General features: G+C 39.5%; 1 protein-coding gene across 2 annotated transcripts in view; it reads right to left on the bottom strand.

The window, feature by feature from the left end:
* The window catches only part of TFAP2B (transcription factor AP-2 beta), a 28,806-nt gene extending 25,462 nt beyond the window's left edge, over positions 1–3,344 (bottom strand). For both annotated transcript variants that reach the window (XM_034766684.1, XM_034766683.1), the window contains exon 1: positions 3,155–3,344. In XM_034766684.1, coding sequence (XP_034622575.1) covers positions 3,155–3,235 — 81 coding nt within the window. In that variant the 5' untranslated portion in view covers positions 3,236–3,344. The remainder of the gene's footprint in view (positions 1–3,154) is intronic.
* Between the last annotated feature and the right edge of the window lie 19,047 nt (positions 3,345–22,391).

The raw sequence follows: 22,391 nt of genomic DNA, 5'->3' as shown, positions 1-22,391 counted from the left end.
AGGCTGAGACTGCTCCGATGCCCCTTCCTCCCTGTCCTCCTCTACACCGCCTCATAATAATTGATATTCATGACTATTAATATTACACGACTACTTTAAAGGGAGAATGCAGGACCAAATGGAGCGTGAAGCTTGCAGCCCGCTCGAGAGCTCCCCTACCATTGTAAATGACGTTCATTCAGTGGAGAATTACTAGATGTAATCAGACGAGGGGGGCTGGCAGAAGCCGAGTTGGGGGAGAGAGGGAGAAGGTACGGGGGGGAGGGTGGGGAAGTTTAGCAAGGAAAAGACATAACTTCAATTAACTCAGGCAGAGGAAGAAGTGTAAACTAGACACTGCTGATTTGGAGCAAGGAAGTGCTATGGAGCAATGCTAGGGGCTAAAAAAAATCATATTTCCTTCTTTTACATGTAATTATGCATCCAAATAAGATAATTTGATTGTTCTTGGTGCTTTTGTTCATATTATATCTATCTATATCTCTATATCTCTATAGAGATATAGATATTGTAAACAAATAACGGGGGGTGGGGGAGTTTTCCTGATCCTCTCTTGAAAATAAATAAATAAACTATTCAGCCACTATAATTTGTCTGTTTACAGCGGCAATTAAGCACTTTGACTGAACGCTACAGATCGCATTTATTTGTAAAAGCAAAATATCTCAAACGTACAAATAAATCAGTGTTAAGTCGGGTTCCATTTCATTCTCCATGCTAATTTGCCCCCTAACTATGCCAAAAATGCGCCCAGTTTTCACCCAGATGTAAAATGTATGCAATGAATTTTAAAGGATACTAAATTTATAGTTTCTAGGCAAAGCCAGGGGCGATAGAAAACCCTTTTGATGTTTCAGGAACCCGTTCGACTGGCCTGCCTGCCATTTCTGTTAAAGTTCAACTTACGTTCCCTCCTACAGAGACCCACGCTTCCCAGAGCAAGTTCGTCTCCCACTTTTGTTTTAAGACCACATCAATTTAAGTAGATAGGAGGTTTTTAGACCATACTATTAATTATAAATCAGAGAGAGAGAGACAGAGACAGAGAGAGAGAGACAGAGAGAATGAGAGAGAGAATGAGAGATTTTTTTAAAACCCTGGAAAGATTCAATTTTCTATCTATCTATCTATCTATCTATCTATCTATCTATCTATCTATCTATCTATCTATCTATCTATCTATCTATTCCTAGGGAAAGTAGTAGGTTGGGTATTTTTTGTTAACTCTAGGCATTACAGAATCACTTCCCAAGCCCCACAAAGTTAAGAGTATATCATGTTTCAAGACAAAATACGAACAAAATATTCCCCACTGCTAAATTCCCTGTCTCCAAGATAAAATAAACGTACAAGTATAAATAAAATTTAAAGCAGGCAAATAGCCTTAAAAGCGTCCTCTGAAGAAAAAAAAAAGAGTCCAGAGACATATCTACCTCTGGATGGTTGTTATTAGGAAGGGCAGATCATGGCTTTCCACTTGATCAGTATTTGGAAAGGAACGCACTTAAGGAAAAGCAGGAGTGGGATGGGAGGTTGTCCGAAGGGGACAGAGCCGTGCCTGCGCCGATACTAATTCTGCATATGCTGGATTTTGCGAGCGTTCAGTTGATAATTAGCCTGACGGGAGCTTTTGAGAGTTGAGACATTCCTTCTATCGGGAAGACGGCTCCCCGCCAGGATCATAGGACTGCTTACAGAGCACACACTGAATCGTATTCACTACTACGGTTCTACTCTCAGGCATGAGGCACTTTGATAACCTTTGTACATTTTATCTCGATCACTTCATTTTATGAAACACTTCCTACAGATTAACATGTCCCTTCAAGTGATCTTTCTTTCTTTCTTTCTTTCTTTCTTTCTTTTTCTTTCTTTCTTTCTTTCTTTCTTTCTTTCTTTCTTTCTTTCTTTCTTTCTTTCTTTCTTTCTTTCTTTCTTTCTTTCTTTCTTTCTTTCTTTCTTTCTTTCTCCTTCAGATCTCTGGATTAAATATTAACTCACTTCCAGAATTAAGTCCTTAAAGGCTCTGACTTTTGACCAGCCAGCCCATGACATGGTATCCACTCCATAGACTGCAGGGAACAGGGTTCCTTCTTTTGGACAAACACGCTCCATGCAGACTTTACTGCTAAAACAATCAACCGGCACCGTATCCTGCCGTTTGGAACGAGTTCTGTTATGGCAACAAACTCCACTGTACTGAAATTGAAGGGGGACCCGTCTTGAAAATCTCCTTAGCAAAAGTGCTGCTCACATTTGCAAAGTACCCCAAAAATAAAAATAATAATAATTAAAAAAAAAAAAAAAGCGAAACGGGACAATACAGACGCCTTTTCCTTACAAGTTTTTTTTCTCTCTGCGAAAATGCAGTCGCTGATTAACTTAAAAGAACCAAATGGACTGAGCATACTTTACAAAAAAAAAAAAATAATATCCAGGTCATGAAGCAGTAGAAAATTAGCAAATGTTTTACATTTTTGCTTTTGAGCCTCAAAAATCAAAGCCTTCTGAATAATCCATACAACTTTCACTGTTCTCTGATTATATCTATGTAGCTCTCTCTGACTATATATGTGTCTATGTGTGTATAGATACCGATGTACATATATATATATTTCAGTGTATTTATAAAAAAATCATACAGATGTATCTTATAAGGAAGGCACAACAAGAAAAACAAGAACCTTAGGTTGCTCTAAGATTGGGGCTGAAAATAAGAAAAAACAACAACAACCCAGAAATGTATCAAAACATAGGATTACAAGAGTGTGTTTCCTTTCTTAAGCTTTTTTTCTTGACATTTGTCCGCGTTTAATCGAATTATGTTGAATTTGAGATCTAAAAATCAAACTTTTGCGTCTAAGTTGCCTTATTTCAACCCCCAGATCATTTCGTTGATGTTTTAAATCTCATCAAATAGCTTTAAAAAAAAGTTAAGGACTCGCCTTGCTGAAGACAAAAAAAAAGCAAATAAATAAACATATGAACATTTATTCTGGGTTTCCTGAATGTATATGTGTGTTATCTATATAGCTTTCCATATGTATGTACCTATCTATATATGTATTGTATAAACGTACATATAAACATGTAAATGTATATTTATATACTGTATACATATACTCTCTCTCACACATGCATATTATATACTCACCTCATAGATATCTTCATACTTGACATTTTCAACCAGTTTCCAGAGCATGATGGCAGGCTGTTCTCTAGGAGGTGAGTGCATTCATGTGAAGAGCAGATGTCTGGATTCTCAGTACTTCTCTGTCTGTAATGATCCATCTATAATTGGAAATGGGGGACAGACAGCAAATCCGACGTTCCTCTTCCATCGCAACTTATATCTGTTGTCTGAAACAATAGGCTGCAGAAGTAAACCTCAATCGGATAGTAAAAACATTATTGGTTATATATATGTACACACAGACATCATATATAGAGAGAGAATCTCACAACTAGACATATACAGACATATATACATATAGATATAGTCGGATATGTACACATAAACATACAAATACATGCATACAACTATAGATGCATTTATATGTATAGATCACATTGTGTGTATGTATACATATATACATATAGATATATACACTTATATGAACACACATATTCATATATTGTGATACTCAACGATACCCACAAGTTTATCGTTGTGTGTATCACAATATATGAATATGTGTGTGTGTGTATATACACACACATATATACACTTATTAATACCCATTATTCTCTCCGCTGTATGTGTTTATCCACAGCAGACAGACTAGTGGATATTTGTATATCCTTATTTATATTAAAATACAGACTATTTTGCCTCTATACGAAACGATTCATCATTTGCAATGAGATATTATGTTTCCCTCCACATACTATGCTTTTATATACATGGCCAGAAATCCTCTCTCCTATGCAGTAAAACACAAAAGCAGAGAGTTAGAGACAGGGACATTAAAGCGGAAGGAGCGAATCTAAAGTAAAACCTTTGCATCTGGAATCCTTATACTCATGGCTTGAGCAAGATATTTTATAACTCGGGACATTTTCTCGGCACAGCACAGATCTTAACAATATCCCGAACACCTCTCTAAGAGCTCGTAGCTACTTTCAAAAGACATTAACACCATGAAGTTATATTTGTGCTTTTACATTTCTCCGTTGATTTGGGGCGTTGGAACACAACTAGCCTTGATGTGTCCAGGCAAACATTCGTTTGCATTGTCCATTTTTAGTATTGCCAAGGACACGAGCAGTTATTAAGGGCAAGGAGAGACCATCTCTCGCTTTGAAAGAAAACAACTGCGCTTTTCAGTGAACTAATGAGTAAGACAAGGAGGTGTTTCTAATTTCAGGGTCCTATCTGTGGAACTTCAGGGCGTCCGTAATGTTCCTGCACATCTTTGTCAATCTATATGTGACCCCTATGAGGAATATATATATATATATATATATATATAGTCCTTGGGACTTTTTAATCTCCTAGAAATCGGGATCGGTTTAAATCTAGGAGTGAGGAGATTTAATAAGCAGAGTCTCCGATTTTTCAGCCCCGCAAATTAAACTAGAAAGTGTAAATTCGTCTTTCTTCTGTCTCCCTTCCCAGCTCCCCCCTCCCCCTCCATACACCCCATTTCCAAGCATGCATCTCCACTGGAAGCTCAACCCACAAAGGGGACGAAACAAATAGCAGATAGTTATTATAAGAGGAGCAGGGCAATTTCTGTGGCAAGTTATTAAAGCAGATAAGAGGGATTCTCGGCGAAGATTGTCTTATTATCCATTGCTGCGTGGGGCTATCAAATAGGACTTTAGTTGGTTTGAGAGAGACGTCCGTCTCAAGCAGTAGTACAAATAGGATATTGAAAAGCGAAACGTATATGTGTTGTTTGCATGTAGGCTTATACTTTATGTTACACTCACAATCACAAAAGAAACGGTTCTGCCTGTAATGAGCAATACTTCCGATTCAAACAAATATCAGATAAAGGGAACTTTACTACCAGTTTTGCTGAAGTCTCTGGCTCATCTTCTAAAAGTCTGGTGCTGCAAAGTGACTCCGTTTTATGATCTATTTGTGCGTTATTACGCGTTACAATTGAGTAGTACGGGAGATTATGTAAGTGCCACGTATCAGAAAACACAGTAATAATACAAAAAAAAAAAAAAAAAAAAAAAAAAAAAGATCAAATCGATGTATCGACCAATGCTGCTCCACTAGCAAAATGTTTTAGGCTGTGCATTCTGATTCACAAGTCCCATATTTATTAGAACTCTCATTAACACAACGCAATAGGGCCATGTGTCTGATGAACATTTGGAAAACGATTTGATTTATCAAGGATATTTTTTTCCCCTACGGAGTTTATTTCTGCTTAATGTGGTCATTTAAAATATAATTATATGATTTTATATTAATATATTATATTAGCTAAAATGTATAATAAGCTTCATATTAAAGACGTTAGACGTATAATAATAATTGATCAATATAAATATGTGGCTTACATTTTAAAATGTTTATCATTAGTGTTTTAAAAACTATTTTAATATACATTTTGAAATTAATGCAAACAAATATTTTCATGTCAAACGACTCAGAATTGTTGGAACTGATCAAATGATGTAATTTCAATATCATATTTGTTATGTTTTATTCTTCAGGGCCATATTTGAAAGAGTGAATACATATTTTAAAAGTAGGTTATCAACATGGAATCAAAATGTCCATAGCTAAATCTCACCGTTATTACGATTAAAATCTAAGCAAATTGTTCCAAACTGACCACATCTGAAAAATCCTACATATTTTAATACGAAGCTTTAAAATCCCTTTGAAATCCATCATTGAACGGGGCAGCAGCGCCCTCTGTTGGGATTTGTCTTAACACAATAACTCTTGACTATAGAGTTTAAAAGGTTGTTAGTTCTTGTGATTCTTACCGTCTACAACTTCAACTATAACTGTGATTCTTACCGTCTACCGTCTACAACTAAGAGTAACAAATAGCTAACGCTCTTCACTTCTAGCAATCACACGGATAGCTATTTTAGGACAGACATCTCTCTTTCTGTTGAACATTTTTACAAAATAATAAATGAAACAAGTCAAAATGCACTGTCAAATCTCAATAGTTTTATCCTTTCACAGTCAAGTAACAATGATTCTTTTATGCTATCTTTTAAATGTATAAAAATACAAAATAAGTAATATTGTCTATTTACCCAAGTTAATAACTCTTCCCCCAATCAACCTAAATCTATTGTTATTTTGTCAAAAAGTAAGGCAATACTACATTATTTCAACAAATATTCCATTTTAACTCCCATTTTATTTAATATTTGATCTATCTATCTATCTATCTATCTATCTATCTATCTATCTATCTATCNAATATTTGATCTATCTATCTATCTATCTATCTATCTATCTATCTATCTATCTATCTATCTATCTATCTATCTATCTATCTATCTAATAAACTTGCATCCTTTCCCTGTATTTTGAAGCCAGAATGCACGTTTATAATAACAAATCTCTCTCTCTCTCTCTCTCTCTCTCTCCACCCTCCCCCAATGTATTATTGGCTACAGTTTAAAATAAAATCAATTTAGTGCAACGCCCTCTGCTGGTAGCTGGAGGCTCTTATCCAAAGTGAATTTTATGACAACCATTTCATACTGAAAATGCCTTTTATTCAGTAGTTCCAGGCACTATCAACTCTCTCTCTCTCTCACACACACACACACAATTTCAGAATCCAATCCTTCTTTTTCCCTTTTTAAACTTTACTCCTTCGGAAAAATGTGGAACTTTTACCCGTGGTTAAGATTTGGATGACACAATTTATATGCTTTTTTTCACCTGAAACCTCTCTTGTTCTGATGTTAGGCCCTGTACCATTCAGCTCTCCTGTCCATGAATAACACAATATGCACACGTTTCTAAACAGAAGTTAAATCCAGTTTCTAATTTTATTCCTGGTAAATCCATAAACTCCATTTATACTTTTCCAGTGGGTAGTCTGCAGAAGTTATTGATGCTCCTTTCCCATGAACAGTAATCTTGAAGCTGCACCTGCTGTTAAGTGGCAGGAATGGTTTGGATCAAGCCCATAAATCCAAGTGACTACACAAAAGCATCAAACTTCCTTTGAATCTTAAAATTTGTTAAAGTTATTTGCCTATCTTAATGGGAGGATCTTTCTTGATGGGGCTGATCCTAATGTCAGGGCTGGCCTTACCAGGAGGTGAACTGAGGTGGCCGCCTCAGGTGCCAGACTGTGTGTGTGTGGGGGTGGGGTGGGGAGGAGGGAGAGTGCCACTAGGACCCAGAGTGTAGAAAATTGTATCTGCTGCTGGTGCATATGTATTCTCTCTGCTCTAGATGCACTGAGATGGTGGAGTGCTGTGCTGGAGGAAGGAGGGAACAAGAGAAATAACAGGCAGGCAGGAGAAAAGGTGAGAGGGAATAACAGAAAGCAGCAGGAGCTGCAGGGAGAGAGAGCAGGAAGAGCCTCTTATGTACCTCTCTAGCACCCCCATCTCAAATGGATGTAACCAGGCACATTCCTGAAGAAAAGTGTAGATCAGAGAAGAGTGCGGTGGAGGCGCAAGAAACAGCTGCTGCTGAGTTTAGTTCCTTAAGTCTAGATGATCCAGGACTGTGGACACACTTGAGCAGTAGCCTGAGGGACTTCCTTGTACTGCCTGGGCCACAGCAAGTGAAAAACTTCATGTTCCCCAAAGACAATGAAAATAGAAGTTTCCATCCAACACATTACTGGCATGAAATCCCCAAAGGTGACAAAGTGGAGAGGCCATGGCTTATGTACTCAAAAACCCAGAATGCTGCATACTGTTTTTGTTGCAAACTCTTCCAGTCTAATGTTCCAGCCACATTGGGTTCTACAGGAACAAAGGACTGGAAAAATCTGGCTAGAAATCTGGCATGCCATGAGAAGGCAGCAAATCACCAGAGAGCATTCCATAGGTGGAAAGAGCTTGAGATGAGACTAAGGTTAAAGGCCACCATAGATGATCAGCATCAAGAGAAGATTGCATCAAAGTCTCTTTACTGGCAACATTTTCTGAAAAGGCTCGTTGCCATTGTGAGAATGCTTGCTAGCCAAAACCTAGCACTGCGTGGCACTTCCGATCAGCTGTATGTGCCAAACAATGGAAACTTCCTTAAAATTGTGGCGCCGATGGCTGAGTTTGATGCTGTACTCCAGGAGCATCTAAGAAGAGTCACCACCCAAGAAATGTACACACCCCATTACATTGGAAAAACAATTCAAAATGAGATCATACAGTTACTGGCAACAAAAGTCAAACAGAAGATTGTGGCAGATCTGAAGTCAGCAAGATATTACTCTGTTATTCTGGACTGCACACCTGACATCAGCTATATGGAACAAATGACTTTAATGGTGCATTTTGTAACAACAACAGAACTTAGTGAAAATGTCTTTGCAACGGTGATTGTCAGAGAGCATTTTCTAGAATTTATTGACATTGATGATACTACAAGAGCTGGTATGACAAATGTGCTTCTTAAAAAGCTGGAGGATACGGGAATTGCGATAGCTGACATGAGAGGTCAGGGCTACGATAATGGTGCCAACATGAGAGGAAAGAACAGAGGAGTGCAGACACGGAGCCGAGAGCTAAACCCTCAAGCTTTTTTTGTCCCATGCAGTTCTCATTCATTGACCCTGGTGGTCAGTGATGCATCAGCTTCTAGTGAGGCTGCTGAATTTTTTAATGTAATTCAAAGCATCTATGTATTTTTCTCTGCATCAACTCATCGATGGAAAATTTTGAAGCAACATCTGGGAACATCCTCTCTGCATTGAAATCACTGAGTGCCACACAATGGGAAAGTTGAGTGGAGGCGATAAAGCCTATCAAACACCAAATTGAGGAGATAGATGATGCCATAGTTACCATTATGGAGGATAATACTATGACAGGAACTGAAACAGTGCCAGAAGGAAATGGAATCACCAGAAACATACATAACTTCAAATTTCTGTGTGGCTTAGTGTTTTGGCATGACCACAACATGTTTGAAATAAATGTTGTAAGCAAGAGACTCCAAGGTGTTGACCTTGATGTATCTGGAGCAAAGGGACAACTGGACAAAGCAAAATCATACCTACAGTCTTACAGTCAGATGAGGGATTTCAAAATGTTCTGAAGAGTGCACACAAGTTGGTAGAGGAACTTCACACTGAAGCTATTTTCCCACCCATTCAAGAATACAAGAGTCACCAAAGAAGACGACATTTTGATTACGAGGCACAGGATAATCGCATAAGAGACCCCAAACAACAATTCAAAGTGGAATTCTTTAACCAGGTGCTAGATTGTTCAATACAGTCAGTCGAAGAACGTTCATGCAGCTCAAGGAACACAGCAGTATATTTGGGATGTTGTATGATATTCCAAAACTCCTCACTATACTTGAAGAAGACCTACACCAGCAATGCAGGGCACTAGAGACAGTGTTGACACATGATGACATGTGCAATATTGATGCGAGTGATTTAGGTGATGAACTGAAAGCCCTTTCAAGATACATTTCAGCAGGATCAACTCCAAAGGCTGTTCTGGAATATATGTGCACAAATAAGATGACCACCCTCTTCCCAAATGCTTTTGTTGCATACTTCTAACACTTCCTGTAACAGTTGCCAGTGGAGAACACAACTTCTCCAAGCTGAAGTTAATAAAAGCACATCTATGCTCCACAATGACACAGGAGAGGCTGGTTGGCTTTGCAACCATCTCAGTAGAGCATGAGACAGCCTTGGAGGGGGAGGGATGGCTCAGTGGTTTGCACATGGGTCTCCTAAGCTCAGAGTTGTGAGCTCAATCCTTGAGGAGGCCATTTAGGGACCTAGGGTAAAAATCTGTCTGGGGATTGGTCCTGCTTTGAGCAGGGGGTTGAACTAGAAGGCCTCCTGAGGTCCCTTCCAACCCCAATATTCTATGACTGTGGACCTTCAGGAAGCAGTTCAAATCTTTGCAACCAAGAAGGCAGGGAAAGCACCACTTTGATTATTCAAACAGATAAAAATGCCAGTGTTTACTACGCAGACAAGAAAAGTTACATTTTCTGTTCATGCATTTGAAAGTTAAGTGTTACTTAACATTTTTGAACAGGCATTTTAAGTTGTTATGTCTCCTTTATTGGGGTAGGTAGCAGAGCAGTACCATGAGAGGAGTAGAACAAGAAGAAGGCAGAACTGAGACCTTCCAAAGTTTTGGCCCAAGCGAGCGGGCACGGGGGCCTCATTTGAGCTTCCCACCTCAAGTGCCAAAATGTTGTGGGCCTGCCCTGCCTAATGTGGATATAGGAATCTCCCATTATTATTGATTGCACACTTTCCATTTCCAGTAACCTCCCCACAGAGTCCTCTCATAATATCTGTTTAAAACAGAGCAGAATCAGTACAATTTATTAAAATATACTAAGAAAATAATAAATTCAAGTTCTCTTCGTTTGGAGGCTGCATAACAGATTCACTGCCCTGCATGTCAGACTGGCTAGAATTTGAAAGAGCAGAATATAGTGATTAAGTCAGTTCTCAATATGATCACAGTCAGGTTACCAGATTCATTTAAAAGGCCACAAAGAAAAAAGGTACCAAAGAAGACAGATTGGTAAGAGGTAGATGTGGTCAATTTGGTAACCAATCATACCTGTTTTTACCCCATCAAGAGAGAAGTGTCAGAGACTCCAGAAGTCCACTAGGGACTTCACTACTGTTAATGATTTTACAAGGAAGATGCTCAGATTTTACAGTGATTGCAGTATAAAACCCTATGACAAACAAATAGAAAAAAATGAAATTATCACTTAAATAGTCACAAAACATAAATACATCTCTCTCTCTCTCTCTGAGTGTGCATGATTTATAAGTGCCTGGCAAAATAAGCTAACACTTTGCCGCCTTGTTCACAATTTAGACAAGAATTCTATTAATAAATCATATGCAATGTGTTCTAAGGCACTTAGACATTTCTACAAACACTCTTTGTTTGCTGGCTTTTGCTGAAGATTTTCTTTATCCTTGTTTGCGTCTGTGTGTGTTGAGGGCGGGGAAGGGGTACAGGGGGTGGTAGAAGGAAATAGCTCAGGAAAATCCAATGCAATCTCATGCAGGCGCCACCCCTATTGCTAGGAGGCGCTGGAGGTCTCCTGGGTAAATATTTCCAACTGACGTGGAGGCGAATAGTCTATTTCATATTAGGAAACAAATAATGTAACATCTTCAAATGTGTAATAATGGAAAATTTCAGAGAGGGAGGAGGCAAAAGGTGAAGAGACAGAGAGCTGATAGATAGATAGATATCTGAACAATTAGTATGTTTTTTTTAAAAAGAACAGGAGTACTTGTGGCACCTTAGAGACTAACAAATTTATTAGAGCATAAGCTTTCGTTAGCTCTCGTCCCCTAATGCCCCTACTCTACTTGCGCTACATTGATGACATCTTCATCATCTGGACCCATGGAAAAGAAGCCCTTGAGGAATTTCACCATGATTTCAATAATTTCCATCCCACCATCAACCTCAGCCTAGATCAATCCACACAAGCAGTCCATTTCCTGGACACTACTGTGCTAATAAGCGATGGTCACATAAATACCACCCTATACCGGAAACCTACTGACCGCTACACTTACCTACATGCCTCCAGCTTCCATCCAGGACACACCACACGATCCATTGTCTACAGCCAAGCTCTAAGATATAACCGCATTTGCTCCAATCCCTCAGATAGAGACAAGCACCTACAAGATCTCTATCAAGCATTCTTAAAACTACAATACCCACCGGCTGAAGTGAAAAAACAGATTGACAGAGCCAGACGAGTACCCAGAAGTCACCTCCTACAAGACAGGCCCAACAAAGAAAATAACAGAACACCACTAGCTGTCACCTTCAGCCCCCAACTAAAACCTCTCCAGTGCATCATCAGAGATCTACAACCTATCCTGAAAGATGATCCTTTACTCTCACAGATCTTGGGAGACAGACCTGTCCTCGCTTACAGACAACCCCCCAACCTAAAGCAAATACTCACCAGCAACCACACATCACTGAACAAAACCACTAACCCAGGAACCTATCCTTGTAACAAACCCCGATGCCAACTCTGTCCACATATCTATTCAAGTGACATCATCATAGGACCTAATCACATCAGCCATACCATCAGGGGCTCGTTCACCTGCACATCTACCAATGTGATATATGCCATCATGTGCCAGCAATGCCCCTCTGCCATGTACATTGGCCAAACCGGACAGTCTCTACGCAAAAGAATTAATGGACACAAATCTGACATCAGGAATCATAATACTCAAAAACCAGTGGGAGAACACTTTAATCTGTCTGGTCATTCAGTGACAGACCTGCGGGTGGCTATATTACAACAGAAAAACTTCAAAAACAGACTCCAACGAGAGACTGCTGAGCTGGAATTGATATGCAAACTAGACACAATCAACTCAGGATTGAATAAGGACTGGGAATGGCTGAGCCATTACAAACATTGAATCTATCTCCCCTTGTAAGTATTCTCACACTTGCTTCTTATCAAACTGTCTGTACTGGGCTATCTTGATTATCACTTCAAAAGTTTTTTTTCTCTTACTTAATTGGCCTCTCAGAGTTGGTAAGACAACTCCCACCTGTTTATGCTCTCTGTATGTGTGTATATATATATCTCCTCAATATATGTTCCATTCTATATGCATCCGAAGAAGTGGGCTGTAGTCCACGAAAGCTTATGCTCTAATAAATTTGTTAGTCTCTAAGGTGCCACAAGTACTCCTGTTCTTTTTGCGGATACAGACTAACACGGCTGCTACTCTGAAACCTATGTTTTTTTAAATGATGCCAGTGAGCTAAAATTAAGAATAGAAAGTAAATAACCTCTAAATAAAATAACTGATCATCTGGTTTGGAGAGATTTATATTAACTATCTATTCACAACCAATTAACCCCCCCAAAATTTAGAGAAGTTAAAGAATGTTTACCAGAAATGGAAACTTAACTATACGAATATCCAGATTTTCTTTTTACTGAAGGATGCAGTGTTTAAAATTAAAATGTGGTCTAAATTGGGGAGACAAAATTATGTGAGCTGAAGCTAATATTAGTTCACTCATACTTACTATCTATCTAAGATATTTCTATAGCCCTCATCACAATAGTAGCTGGATGCCTATTTTTATTGTATTTATCCTCATGCCTTCCTGTGAGGCGGAGAAGTGCTACTATCCTCCTTTTACAGATTGGGAACTGAGGCCCAGAGAGACTAAAGACTTGCCCAAAGTTAGACAGGAAGTTTGTAGGGAGCAGGTAATTGAACCCTGAGGTTCTCAAGATGTAGGCTCACATCCTAACCACTGGCTAATCCTTCCTCTCTATCCTTCCATTTTTCCACCCTTTAGAACATAGGTGGTGGAACTAGAGGTGTGGGGGGCGCTGCCACACCCCCTGGCTTGAAGTGGTTTCCATTATATACAGGGTTTACAGTTTGGTTCAATGGCTCTCAACACCCCACTATAAAAATTGTTCCAACACCCCTGCTTAAGAATATGATAGAATAAGCTTTGGTTTAACAGACCCCAATTGCTGGAAGCCAAGACAAAAAAGTGCATATAGGTTTTGAAATAAAAATAACATCTCATTCAATTTTCCCCGCACTTTGCATTGGATATTGAAACCAAAACTGATCATCGGAATATTCATCAGATTAAATCATACCTTTCTTATTTATTTAAACTCCTATGTTCCCATTGAAATAACCGATCACTCGATGTACATTTGTAATCAGAAATTAAATTTAGTGGAGATATATTCATACTATGAAAAACTGAAGGAAGTTTTCAGTCTGCTCAAACATTCAGATGTGAAGTCAGAAAGTCAGAAGATCTGATTTTATTTGTTTTACCTCAGTTCTGCTGTATACATTTTGATACAGCATTTGTGTATGCAATTAGCTTCATGGTGCTTTGAAATACAGATTTGCTTTCCATGTATACAAAAGCATCTATATTATAGGATACTCCCTGCCAGACTGTTCAGTGAATAATCTATGGCCATGATACAGTACTTAAATTTCATGGCACAGGGGAGTCAACTTTAAGGAGTGAGAGGAAAAAGTAATAAACTAACCTACTGCCTGACTTTCTCTTTTTTTTCAGGGGCTTTTTTTCCCCTTCTCTTGACTCCACTCTGTAAATCAGTGAGATGGTGGCTTCCTTAATTAGGTATTTAGATACTAGGATCATTGGCATCATTATAAGAATCTGCTTAGATGAAGGGATGGAATGCTCTCCAATATAGCTGCAGTATAAGAACTAAAGCTGAATGATATTTGGAATTTCTGTCCCACAGAAAATTCTGACTTTTCAACATCTGTTTTTGTCCCAAAATGGGAGAAAAAGATTTTTTTTTTTTGAGTGGAAATTCGGACCGATTTCGAATCAGAAATGTCAATGTTTCATTTCAGCGTTGTTGCCTGAAACAGAGCACAGTGATGTTCCTGAAACTGAAACGTTTTGCTTTGTTGAGCTGACTCCGAACACTTCCTTTCCAGTCAGATCAGTATCAAACTGCACTTCTCTTGCCTTCTGGGAGTTGTCCTTCAGGTTCCCATGGTGTTCTATGGGCCAGGCTCCCTGGAGGACTATACGTCCCACAGTGCAATGTGGTCCAGCCCATTAAGTTGCTTGGTGCATCAGGGGTGTCACATGACTCTGCGGACATCAAGGTGTAGTCCTGCCAGGGAGTCTGGCCCATAGGGGACAAAAGAGGCATCTTGCTGGGTTACATATCCCATCATGCACCAGCACAGTCTATTACTAACACACCCAGGCTTTCCAACTCTAGTGATATGTTGGGAGTGAGGTGAGTTTGACCTGATTCAATTTTTTTTGGTTTGTTTTCATTTCAGGCATTTTTAACAAAAAGCAAAGGAGGACTAGATTCCCAAAATGGCAGGAGGTGCATGAGGTGGTAGAGCTGGTGTCCTCCTTATAACATTTAGCCCAGTGGTCCAGACACTCATGTGGCAGACTCAAGTTCAAACTGCCTTCTCCACATCAGGCCAGAAGGGCACCTGGGTCTCCCTAACCACTGGTCTAAAAGTTATAAAAAGGTCACTACCATCCCCACCACCTTCTCCTCCTCTGGCCATTTTGTGACTCCGAAAAATAGAAATGTGTTGGAAACAAACCGTTTCATTTTGACATTAACGGAACATTTTGATTTTTCAGTTCTGTCAAATGTCAAAGTACTGGAATAAGACACCAAGGGAAGTTATGGAATCACCATCATTGGAGGTTTGTAAGAACAGGTTAGAGTCAGACAAATACCTATCAGGGATGATCTAGGTTTACTTTGTCCTGCTTCAGCATGGGGATTGGACTAGATGACCTCTTGAGGTCCCATCCAGCCCTACCACATTTCAATGTTTCTATGCCTCCAGTATCCACGGATATTCTTGTTAGGTAGAATAGATAGATCCACTGCCACACACTGTATTGGTAGCATTTTCAAGAAGAGATGACAATGTGAACCTGGGGGAGTAGGAGGAGCTGATGTTCTATTAATGCAAAAAATGACCATGCTCAGTTTCAGCAATATTTTAGATGGCATGAACAGTTATGAAGGATCAGAGGGGTAGCCGTGTTAGTCTGAATCTGTAAAAAGCAATAGAGGGTCCTGTGGCACCTTAAAGACTAACAGAAGTATTGGAGCATAAGCTTTCGTGGGTGAATGCCCACTTCATCAGAAGCAAGGAAACACACTGCTTGAAAAGGGGAGCATTGTGGCTGTCTATTATTTCACACAGTTGTAGCCCTTATAACCTGAAACTCAAATATCCTGGATTTTTACATCAGACACACAGAAACATTGCTTTGGAAGACAAGGAGCTGGTTATTCAACGTATATGTGTGTAAAGGCCTGATTTAAAATTATTTTATTAAATAGTAGAGCTGGTTGGAAAAAGGAATTTCCATTCCACAGGAAAGTCTGACAGTTCGAAACAAAAAACTATTCCATATTGAAATGAGAAGTCAACATTTCCCGTGAAATGGAAATTATGAAAAAAATATGATGCAGAAACATTGAAATATTTCATGCTGATAAAGTTGAAACATTATTATGTACTTTAATATGACATAGAGTCTTAATTGTAATATATAATGTAGAAATGTAATATTATAGTTAAAATTCTAATATAGATGTCAAAACGAAATGCAATGGAATGAAAAAGTCAAACTGAAACACTTCGACATTATGAAAACGAAACTTTTGATGATTCTGAATCAAAATGAGAAAGTCAGAACAGTTTAAAATGTTTCCATCGAAAATTCTGTCAAAATCGACACGTTTCTGTGAAATATTTCAGTTTCAATAAAACAACATTTTCCAATGCAAAACTGCTCCACTGAAAACATGTCCAACAGCTCTATTGAATAGTTTAAGTTTCAGAGTGGTTAGTAAATCAGGGAGCTTCAATTTTTGAGTGCTTGAAAGGGGCTTGATTTCCAAAAAGTGCGGAGCCTCTGCTCTTTGAAAAACAGTCCCTTTACCTTGGTTTCTTAGTCCAATACTGAACTAACCTTATAGTTAGAACGTTTTTCTAATATCTAACCTAAATCTCCCCTGCTGTAGATGAAGTCGATTACTTCTTGTCGTACCTTCAGTGACCATGGCAAATAATTCAACACTGTCCTGTTTATAATGGCCTTTAATGTATTTGAAGACTGTTATCAGGTCCTCCGACCAGTCTTCATTTCTCAAGACTAGACTTATCTAGATTTTTTAATCTTTCCTCATAGGTCAGGTTTTCTAAACTTCTGGTCATTTTTGCTGCTCTCCTTTGGACTCTCTCCATTTTGTCCACTTTTTAAACTGTGGTGACCAAAACTGGACACAATACTCCAGCCGAGGCTTCACCAATGCTGAATAAAGTGGAACAATTGCCTCCTATGTCTTACATACCACACTCCTGTTTGTACAACCCAGAATGATATCAGCCTTTTTTGCAATAGCATTGCATTGTTGGCTCATATACAATTTGTGATCCACTGTAATCTCCAGATTCTTTTCTGCAGTACTCGGGCTAGCCAGTTATCCCCCATTTTGTACTTGTTCATTTGATTTTTCCTTCCTAGGTTTAGTACTATGCACTCATCTTTATTGAATTTCATTATCTTGTTGACTACTGACCAATTCTCTAATTTAGCAAGATAATTTTGAATTCTAATCCTGGCCTCCAAAGTGCTTGCAACCCTTCCAGCTTGGTGTCATCTGCCAATTTTATAAGCAGACTTATAAAAGTAATTAATGAAAATATTGAATAGAACTGGACCCACAACAGACATCTGTGGGACCCCACTCAATATGTCTGCCCAGTTTGAAAGTGAATAATTGATACCTATTTGTTTAGTATTGTTTTTCAACCAGTTGTGTGCCCACTTTATCGCAATTTCATTTAGAGCACAGTTCCTTAGTTTGCAGATAAGAATGTCATGTGGGACTGGGTCAAAAGCTTCCCACCTCTGGCCCGCCCCCACCCTGTATGAATGTCCTGTCCTCACCATTATTTACCCTTCCACCAATCTTTGTGTCATCTGAAAATTTTATCAGAACTGATTTTATATTTACTTCCAGATCATTGCAGAGTTTGATCCTACACTCCCATTGACTTCACAATTTCAATTTGAGTTTGAGTGAACATTGCTACCATTGTATTGCAATTGAATGGAAAGGTTTTGTGGTCGAGCCTCTGGACTGTGTAGTTAAGGGTTTAGTTCCTAGCTCTGCTACAAATTTACTGTGTAATCTCAGGCAGGTCACTTAATTTCTCTGTTTCTCTGTTCCTCATCTATAAAATGAGAAAAACAAGATGGGTTCACACAGTCCTGCTTAGCACGTAGTATTATTAGTTAGTGGCTATTATTTTCATAGTGGCTTGAAGATGAAAAGCACCACCTAAGTGTTGAGTATTTATTATTGCTTTCTTATACAGGTGAGCTGGTGTGACATATATACTCCAGTCGAGGGCAGTAGTAGATATATTGTTAAAGGACATATACTTGGCTGTAGCCAAGTATATTATGTGGTCATGCGCATTAGTAAAACGTTTTAATGGTGCTATGGGAAAATACAACACAGTGGGCCAGAACTTCAGCTGGTGAACTCCAATGAGGCTGTCTCTCTGCTGATTTACATCATCTGATGATCTAGCCCGGAGGCAGAAACTATAGCTAATTAAAATAGATGTTAAATTAATGGAGATATCCCATCTCCTAGAACTGGAATGGACCCTGAAAGGTCATCAAGTCCAGCCCCCTGCCTTCACTAGGCAGGACCAAGTACTGATTTTTGCCCCAGATCCCTAAGTGGCCCCCTCAAGGATTGAACTTACAACCCTGGGTTTAGGAGACCAATGCTCAAAGCACTGAGCTATCCTTCTTGCTGTCCGATTGCTCTATAGAACCAGGAATGTGGGGGGATTGGATGGACTGTTGTGTTTTTAAAGGAACATGGATCACTTTTCATCACTAGTCACCAATTCAAATGTGGCCCAAGTCGATAATGACTAAAAGTCATTCCCATTTGATGCTCACTTGGAGACCAATGGAAAATGAATTGGTGGTCCCAGTTTATATCACAAAAACCACCGTCACAACTGGCACTAACTGGCCACATTGGCTGCCTTACTCAGTGGCCAAGGACCCAGTCACAGCTTCTGTCCCTCTTCAAGCTGGTTCTTCCAGAACAAGATTGAGGTCATAGAAGAGAGCTGTAGCTGACAGTACTCATAATATACTTGCTCATTATATACTTCACAAGCAACAGTTCTTTCCTACAAACTTTGGACAATTTCATTTTGTATTCAAAGGTTTCCACCTGACACCTTTCACAAGTATTTCATTCCCTTTCGAAGTGGCATTAAAATCAATTTTGTTTCATCAAAACTTTTTGATGAAAAATGCATTTTTCCCAAATGATATGAAATTTTAAATGAAAAAAAAAATTGTTTGATTTGAAACAAAAAAGAAGTTTGGAAACAGTTTGAACACATTTTTTGCTTCAGATTGTTGAACTGAAAAATCAGTACATTCCACACCCCAAAAATTCCAATGAAACAACCATTTTTTATTACACTGGAACTTTTTCATGGGACAAATCCTTATTTTTCTACCAGATCTCAATTTAGAAAATGAGTGGGTGATATTGTGACACACCATCGTGGTTGAAAGTGCCTGTATTTACTGAGTACCCTCACAAACCGGCTATCTGTATCTCCTGCCCCTCCATTTACACGATGGCCGCTGACCATTCCTAATTCCTTGCGCAGTTTTATTACCCACTTCACAGTGTATGGTAATTGGCAAACTCTTTATGTCTTGATGACTCCTTCATTCCAGTGGTCATAATGACATTGCCTAGGGTGGTTCATTAATATTTTTATTAAATACATATTAATAAAAACATATGGAGACTAGATGGCTCACGGGTGGGAACAGTAATGGCCTGTGGAATATTTCATCTAGGTCACTATTGCAAATCCAGCCCAGATCAGTAATAAGCAAAAGTCATTACCTTCTCATGGCTGTATAGTGGTTTCTGTAAAATGAGTTTTGTGATCGCTGTTACAGGTATCTAGGTCAGACCTACGCTTCTTTTGATAGTTTCAGGAGAAGCTAAAGATTTTATGGACACAAAGACTGAATTATCTTGTGCCTCCTAGAAGCCACAGATTCAGGAATGGACGCCGGCTTGGAGAACGTGCCTTGCTATCATTCTTGCTCAGCCTGCTCTGGCAATACGCTGTGGTTTTATTGCTGCCAATCAAACTGCTTTCACATTCACAAAATCCCCTTAAAACAGTCTGAAACAATATGGGCCAGATGGCTAGGGTGGTCAGATGTCCCGCTTTTAAAGGGACAGTGTCATATTTAAGCCCTCCTGCAGGAGTCCTGACTTTTTCTTAAAAATAGGCAAATTGTCTCATATTTTTTGCCTGTCGCACATCAGTACAGGTGGGTCCTGCTGCTGGCCAGATCCCTGCTTGCCAGCCGCCCGCCCACCAGTGGTGAGTGGGGGATTCCAGTGGCTGACCATGGGGTGGGTGTGCAAGGCTGGTGGAGGGGCAAAGATGCAGCGTGCGGGGCTGGCTGCTCCCTCTGCTGGTCTGTCAGTGCAGCCCTGCTGCGTGCCGGCTCTCAGCCACCCCCCGTGCCATTTCCGTGTGGCACCGCCTGAAAGCTGCAAGCTGCGGTAGCTGGTGAGTGTGGGCAGGCACCAGGCGGCTGCCAGTTATGTGTCGTCTCTGCTGCCCACCCATCAACCCTTTATATGCTCCCCCTCTCGCTGTCTTCTCCCTGCTTTGCCCATTCACCACCACCCCAGCCGCGCTGCTCCTCCATATTCCCCCCGGTGGGGCGTGTCCGGCTCCCAGTGCTGTGTGGAGAGCCAGGTGTCCCGTATTCAGCATAGGGAAATATGGTCTCCCTACAGCTGGCCAATGACCCTGTAGTCAGGCGCAAGTGAGGAGGCATGAGCACCAGCCGGTATAGCTGAGCAGGCATGGAAGAGGAATGCTGTAAAGGGATGGCAGAACATGGGAATGCTGATATGGGATGCCATCAGTAAAGAATTAAAGGATGGTAGCATAATTAATAACAATCAACCTGCTTTTGTGGAAAGTAGGTCTTGCCAAATAAACTTGATATTGGGTAATGTTTTCCAAAGCACTGAGATTCACAGACTGTAAGGCCAGAAGGGACAACCAGGCTCATAGGGGGGAGGGATAGCTCAGAGGTTTAAGCACTGGCCAGCTAAACCCAGGGTTGTGAGTTCAATCCTTAAAGGGGCCACTTAGAGATCTGGGGCAAAATCAGTATATGGTCCTGCTACTGAAGGGGGCTGGACTCAATGACCTTTCAAGGTCCCTTCCAGCTCTATGAGCTAAGTATATCTCCTTTTTTTTTTTATCATCTAGTCTGACCTCCTGCAGAACTCAGGCTGCAGAACTTCCTTGAATTAATTCTTGATTCAAATCCTATTGCTGTAGTTGAATTAGACCAGTGGTTCTCAATCTACTGTACCCCTTTCAGGAGTCGGATTGGTCTTGTGTTACCCCCAAGTTTCACCTCACTTAAAAACTACTTGCTTACAAAATCAGACATAAAAATACAAGTGTCACAGCCCACTGTTACTGACAAATTGTGTACTTTCTCATTTTGTCTGTATGAAATTGTAGTTTGTACTGACTTCGCTAGTGCTTTTTATGCAGACTGTTGCAAAACTAGGCAAATATTTAGATGAGTTGACATACCCCCGGGACGACCTCCGAGTACTCCCAGAGGTACACGTATCCATGGTTGAGAACCACTGAATTAGAGTATATCTTTTAAACAAACATCCAGTCTTGATTTTAAAACTTCCCGTGATGGAGAATCCACCACAACACTTGGTAAGTTGTTCCAACAGTTAATTATCCTTGCTGTTAAAAATGTGTACATTATTTTTTGTCTGAATTTGTCTAGCTTCAACTTCCAGCCATTGGATCTTGTTTTACCTTTGTCTGCTAGATTGAAGAGATCTCTGTTATCATATTTCTGTTCCCTATGTAGGTACTTATAGAATGGGATCAAGCCACCTCTTAGCTTTCTCTTTGTTTGGTAAAATCGATCGACCTCCTCGAGTCTATCCCTAAGAGGCATGTTTTCTAATCCTTTCATCATTCTCATGACTCTTCTATTCATCCTCTCTAATTTTTCAACATCCTTCTTGAACTGAACACAATATTCCAGCAGTGATTGCACCATTGCCAAATATAGAGGTAATGTAACCTCTTTACCCCATACAACATTCCTGTTTATACATCCAACGATCACATTTGCACTTTTGGCCACAGCATCACACTGAGAGTTAGGTACCTAGGTGCTTTTGAAAATCCCATTACGTATCTATTTGCATCTTTACATCCCTAAGTATCTTTAAAAATCTGAATCCTAAAATATATATGTTGTTATGATCATTTTTTAAAGAGATTACAAGTTTGGCCAATAAAGATAACGGTGTTGACATAATGGACTTCTGTAAGGTATCTTAACTTAGTACCATACAACATTCTGATTAAAAAATTAGCACTATACAAAATCAATGAAGCATATATTAGATGGATTACAAAATATCTAACTCATGAATCTTGAAAAAGTAATTGTAAATGCGGAATCATTGTCCTACAGGGGCATTTCCAGTGGGGTCCCTCAGGGATACGTTCTTAACCCAATGCTTTTAAATATCTTTATCTGTGATTTGGAAG

Source organism: Trachemys scripta, chromosome 3 (assembly GCF_013100865.1).
Source record: "Trachemys scripta elegans isolate TJP31775 chromosome 3, CAS_Tse_1.0, whole genome shotgun sequence".
Taxonomy (NCBI): Eukaryota; Metazoa; Chordata; order Testudines; family Emydidae; genus Trachemys; species Trachemys scripta.
Note: the sequence above shows the minus strand (reverse complement) of the source record. Positions and strands in the feature narration are given on the sequence as shown.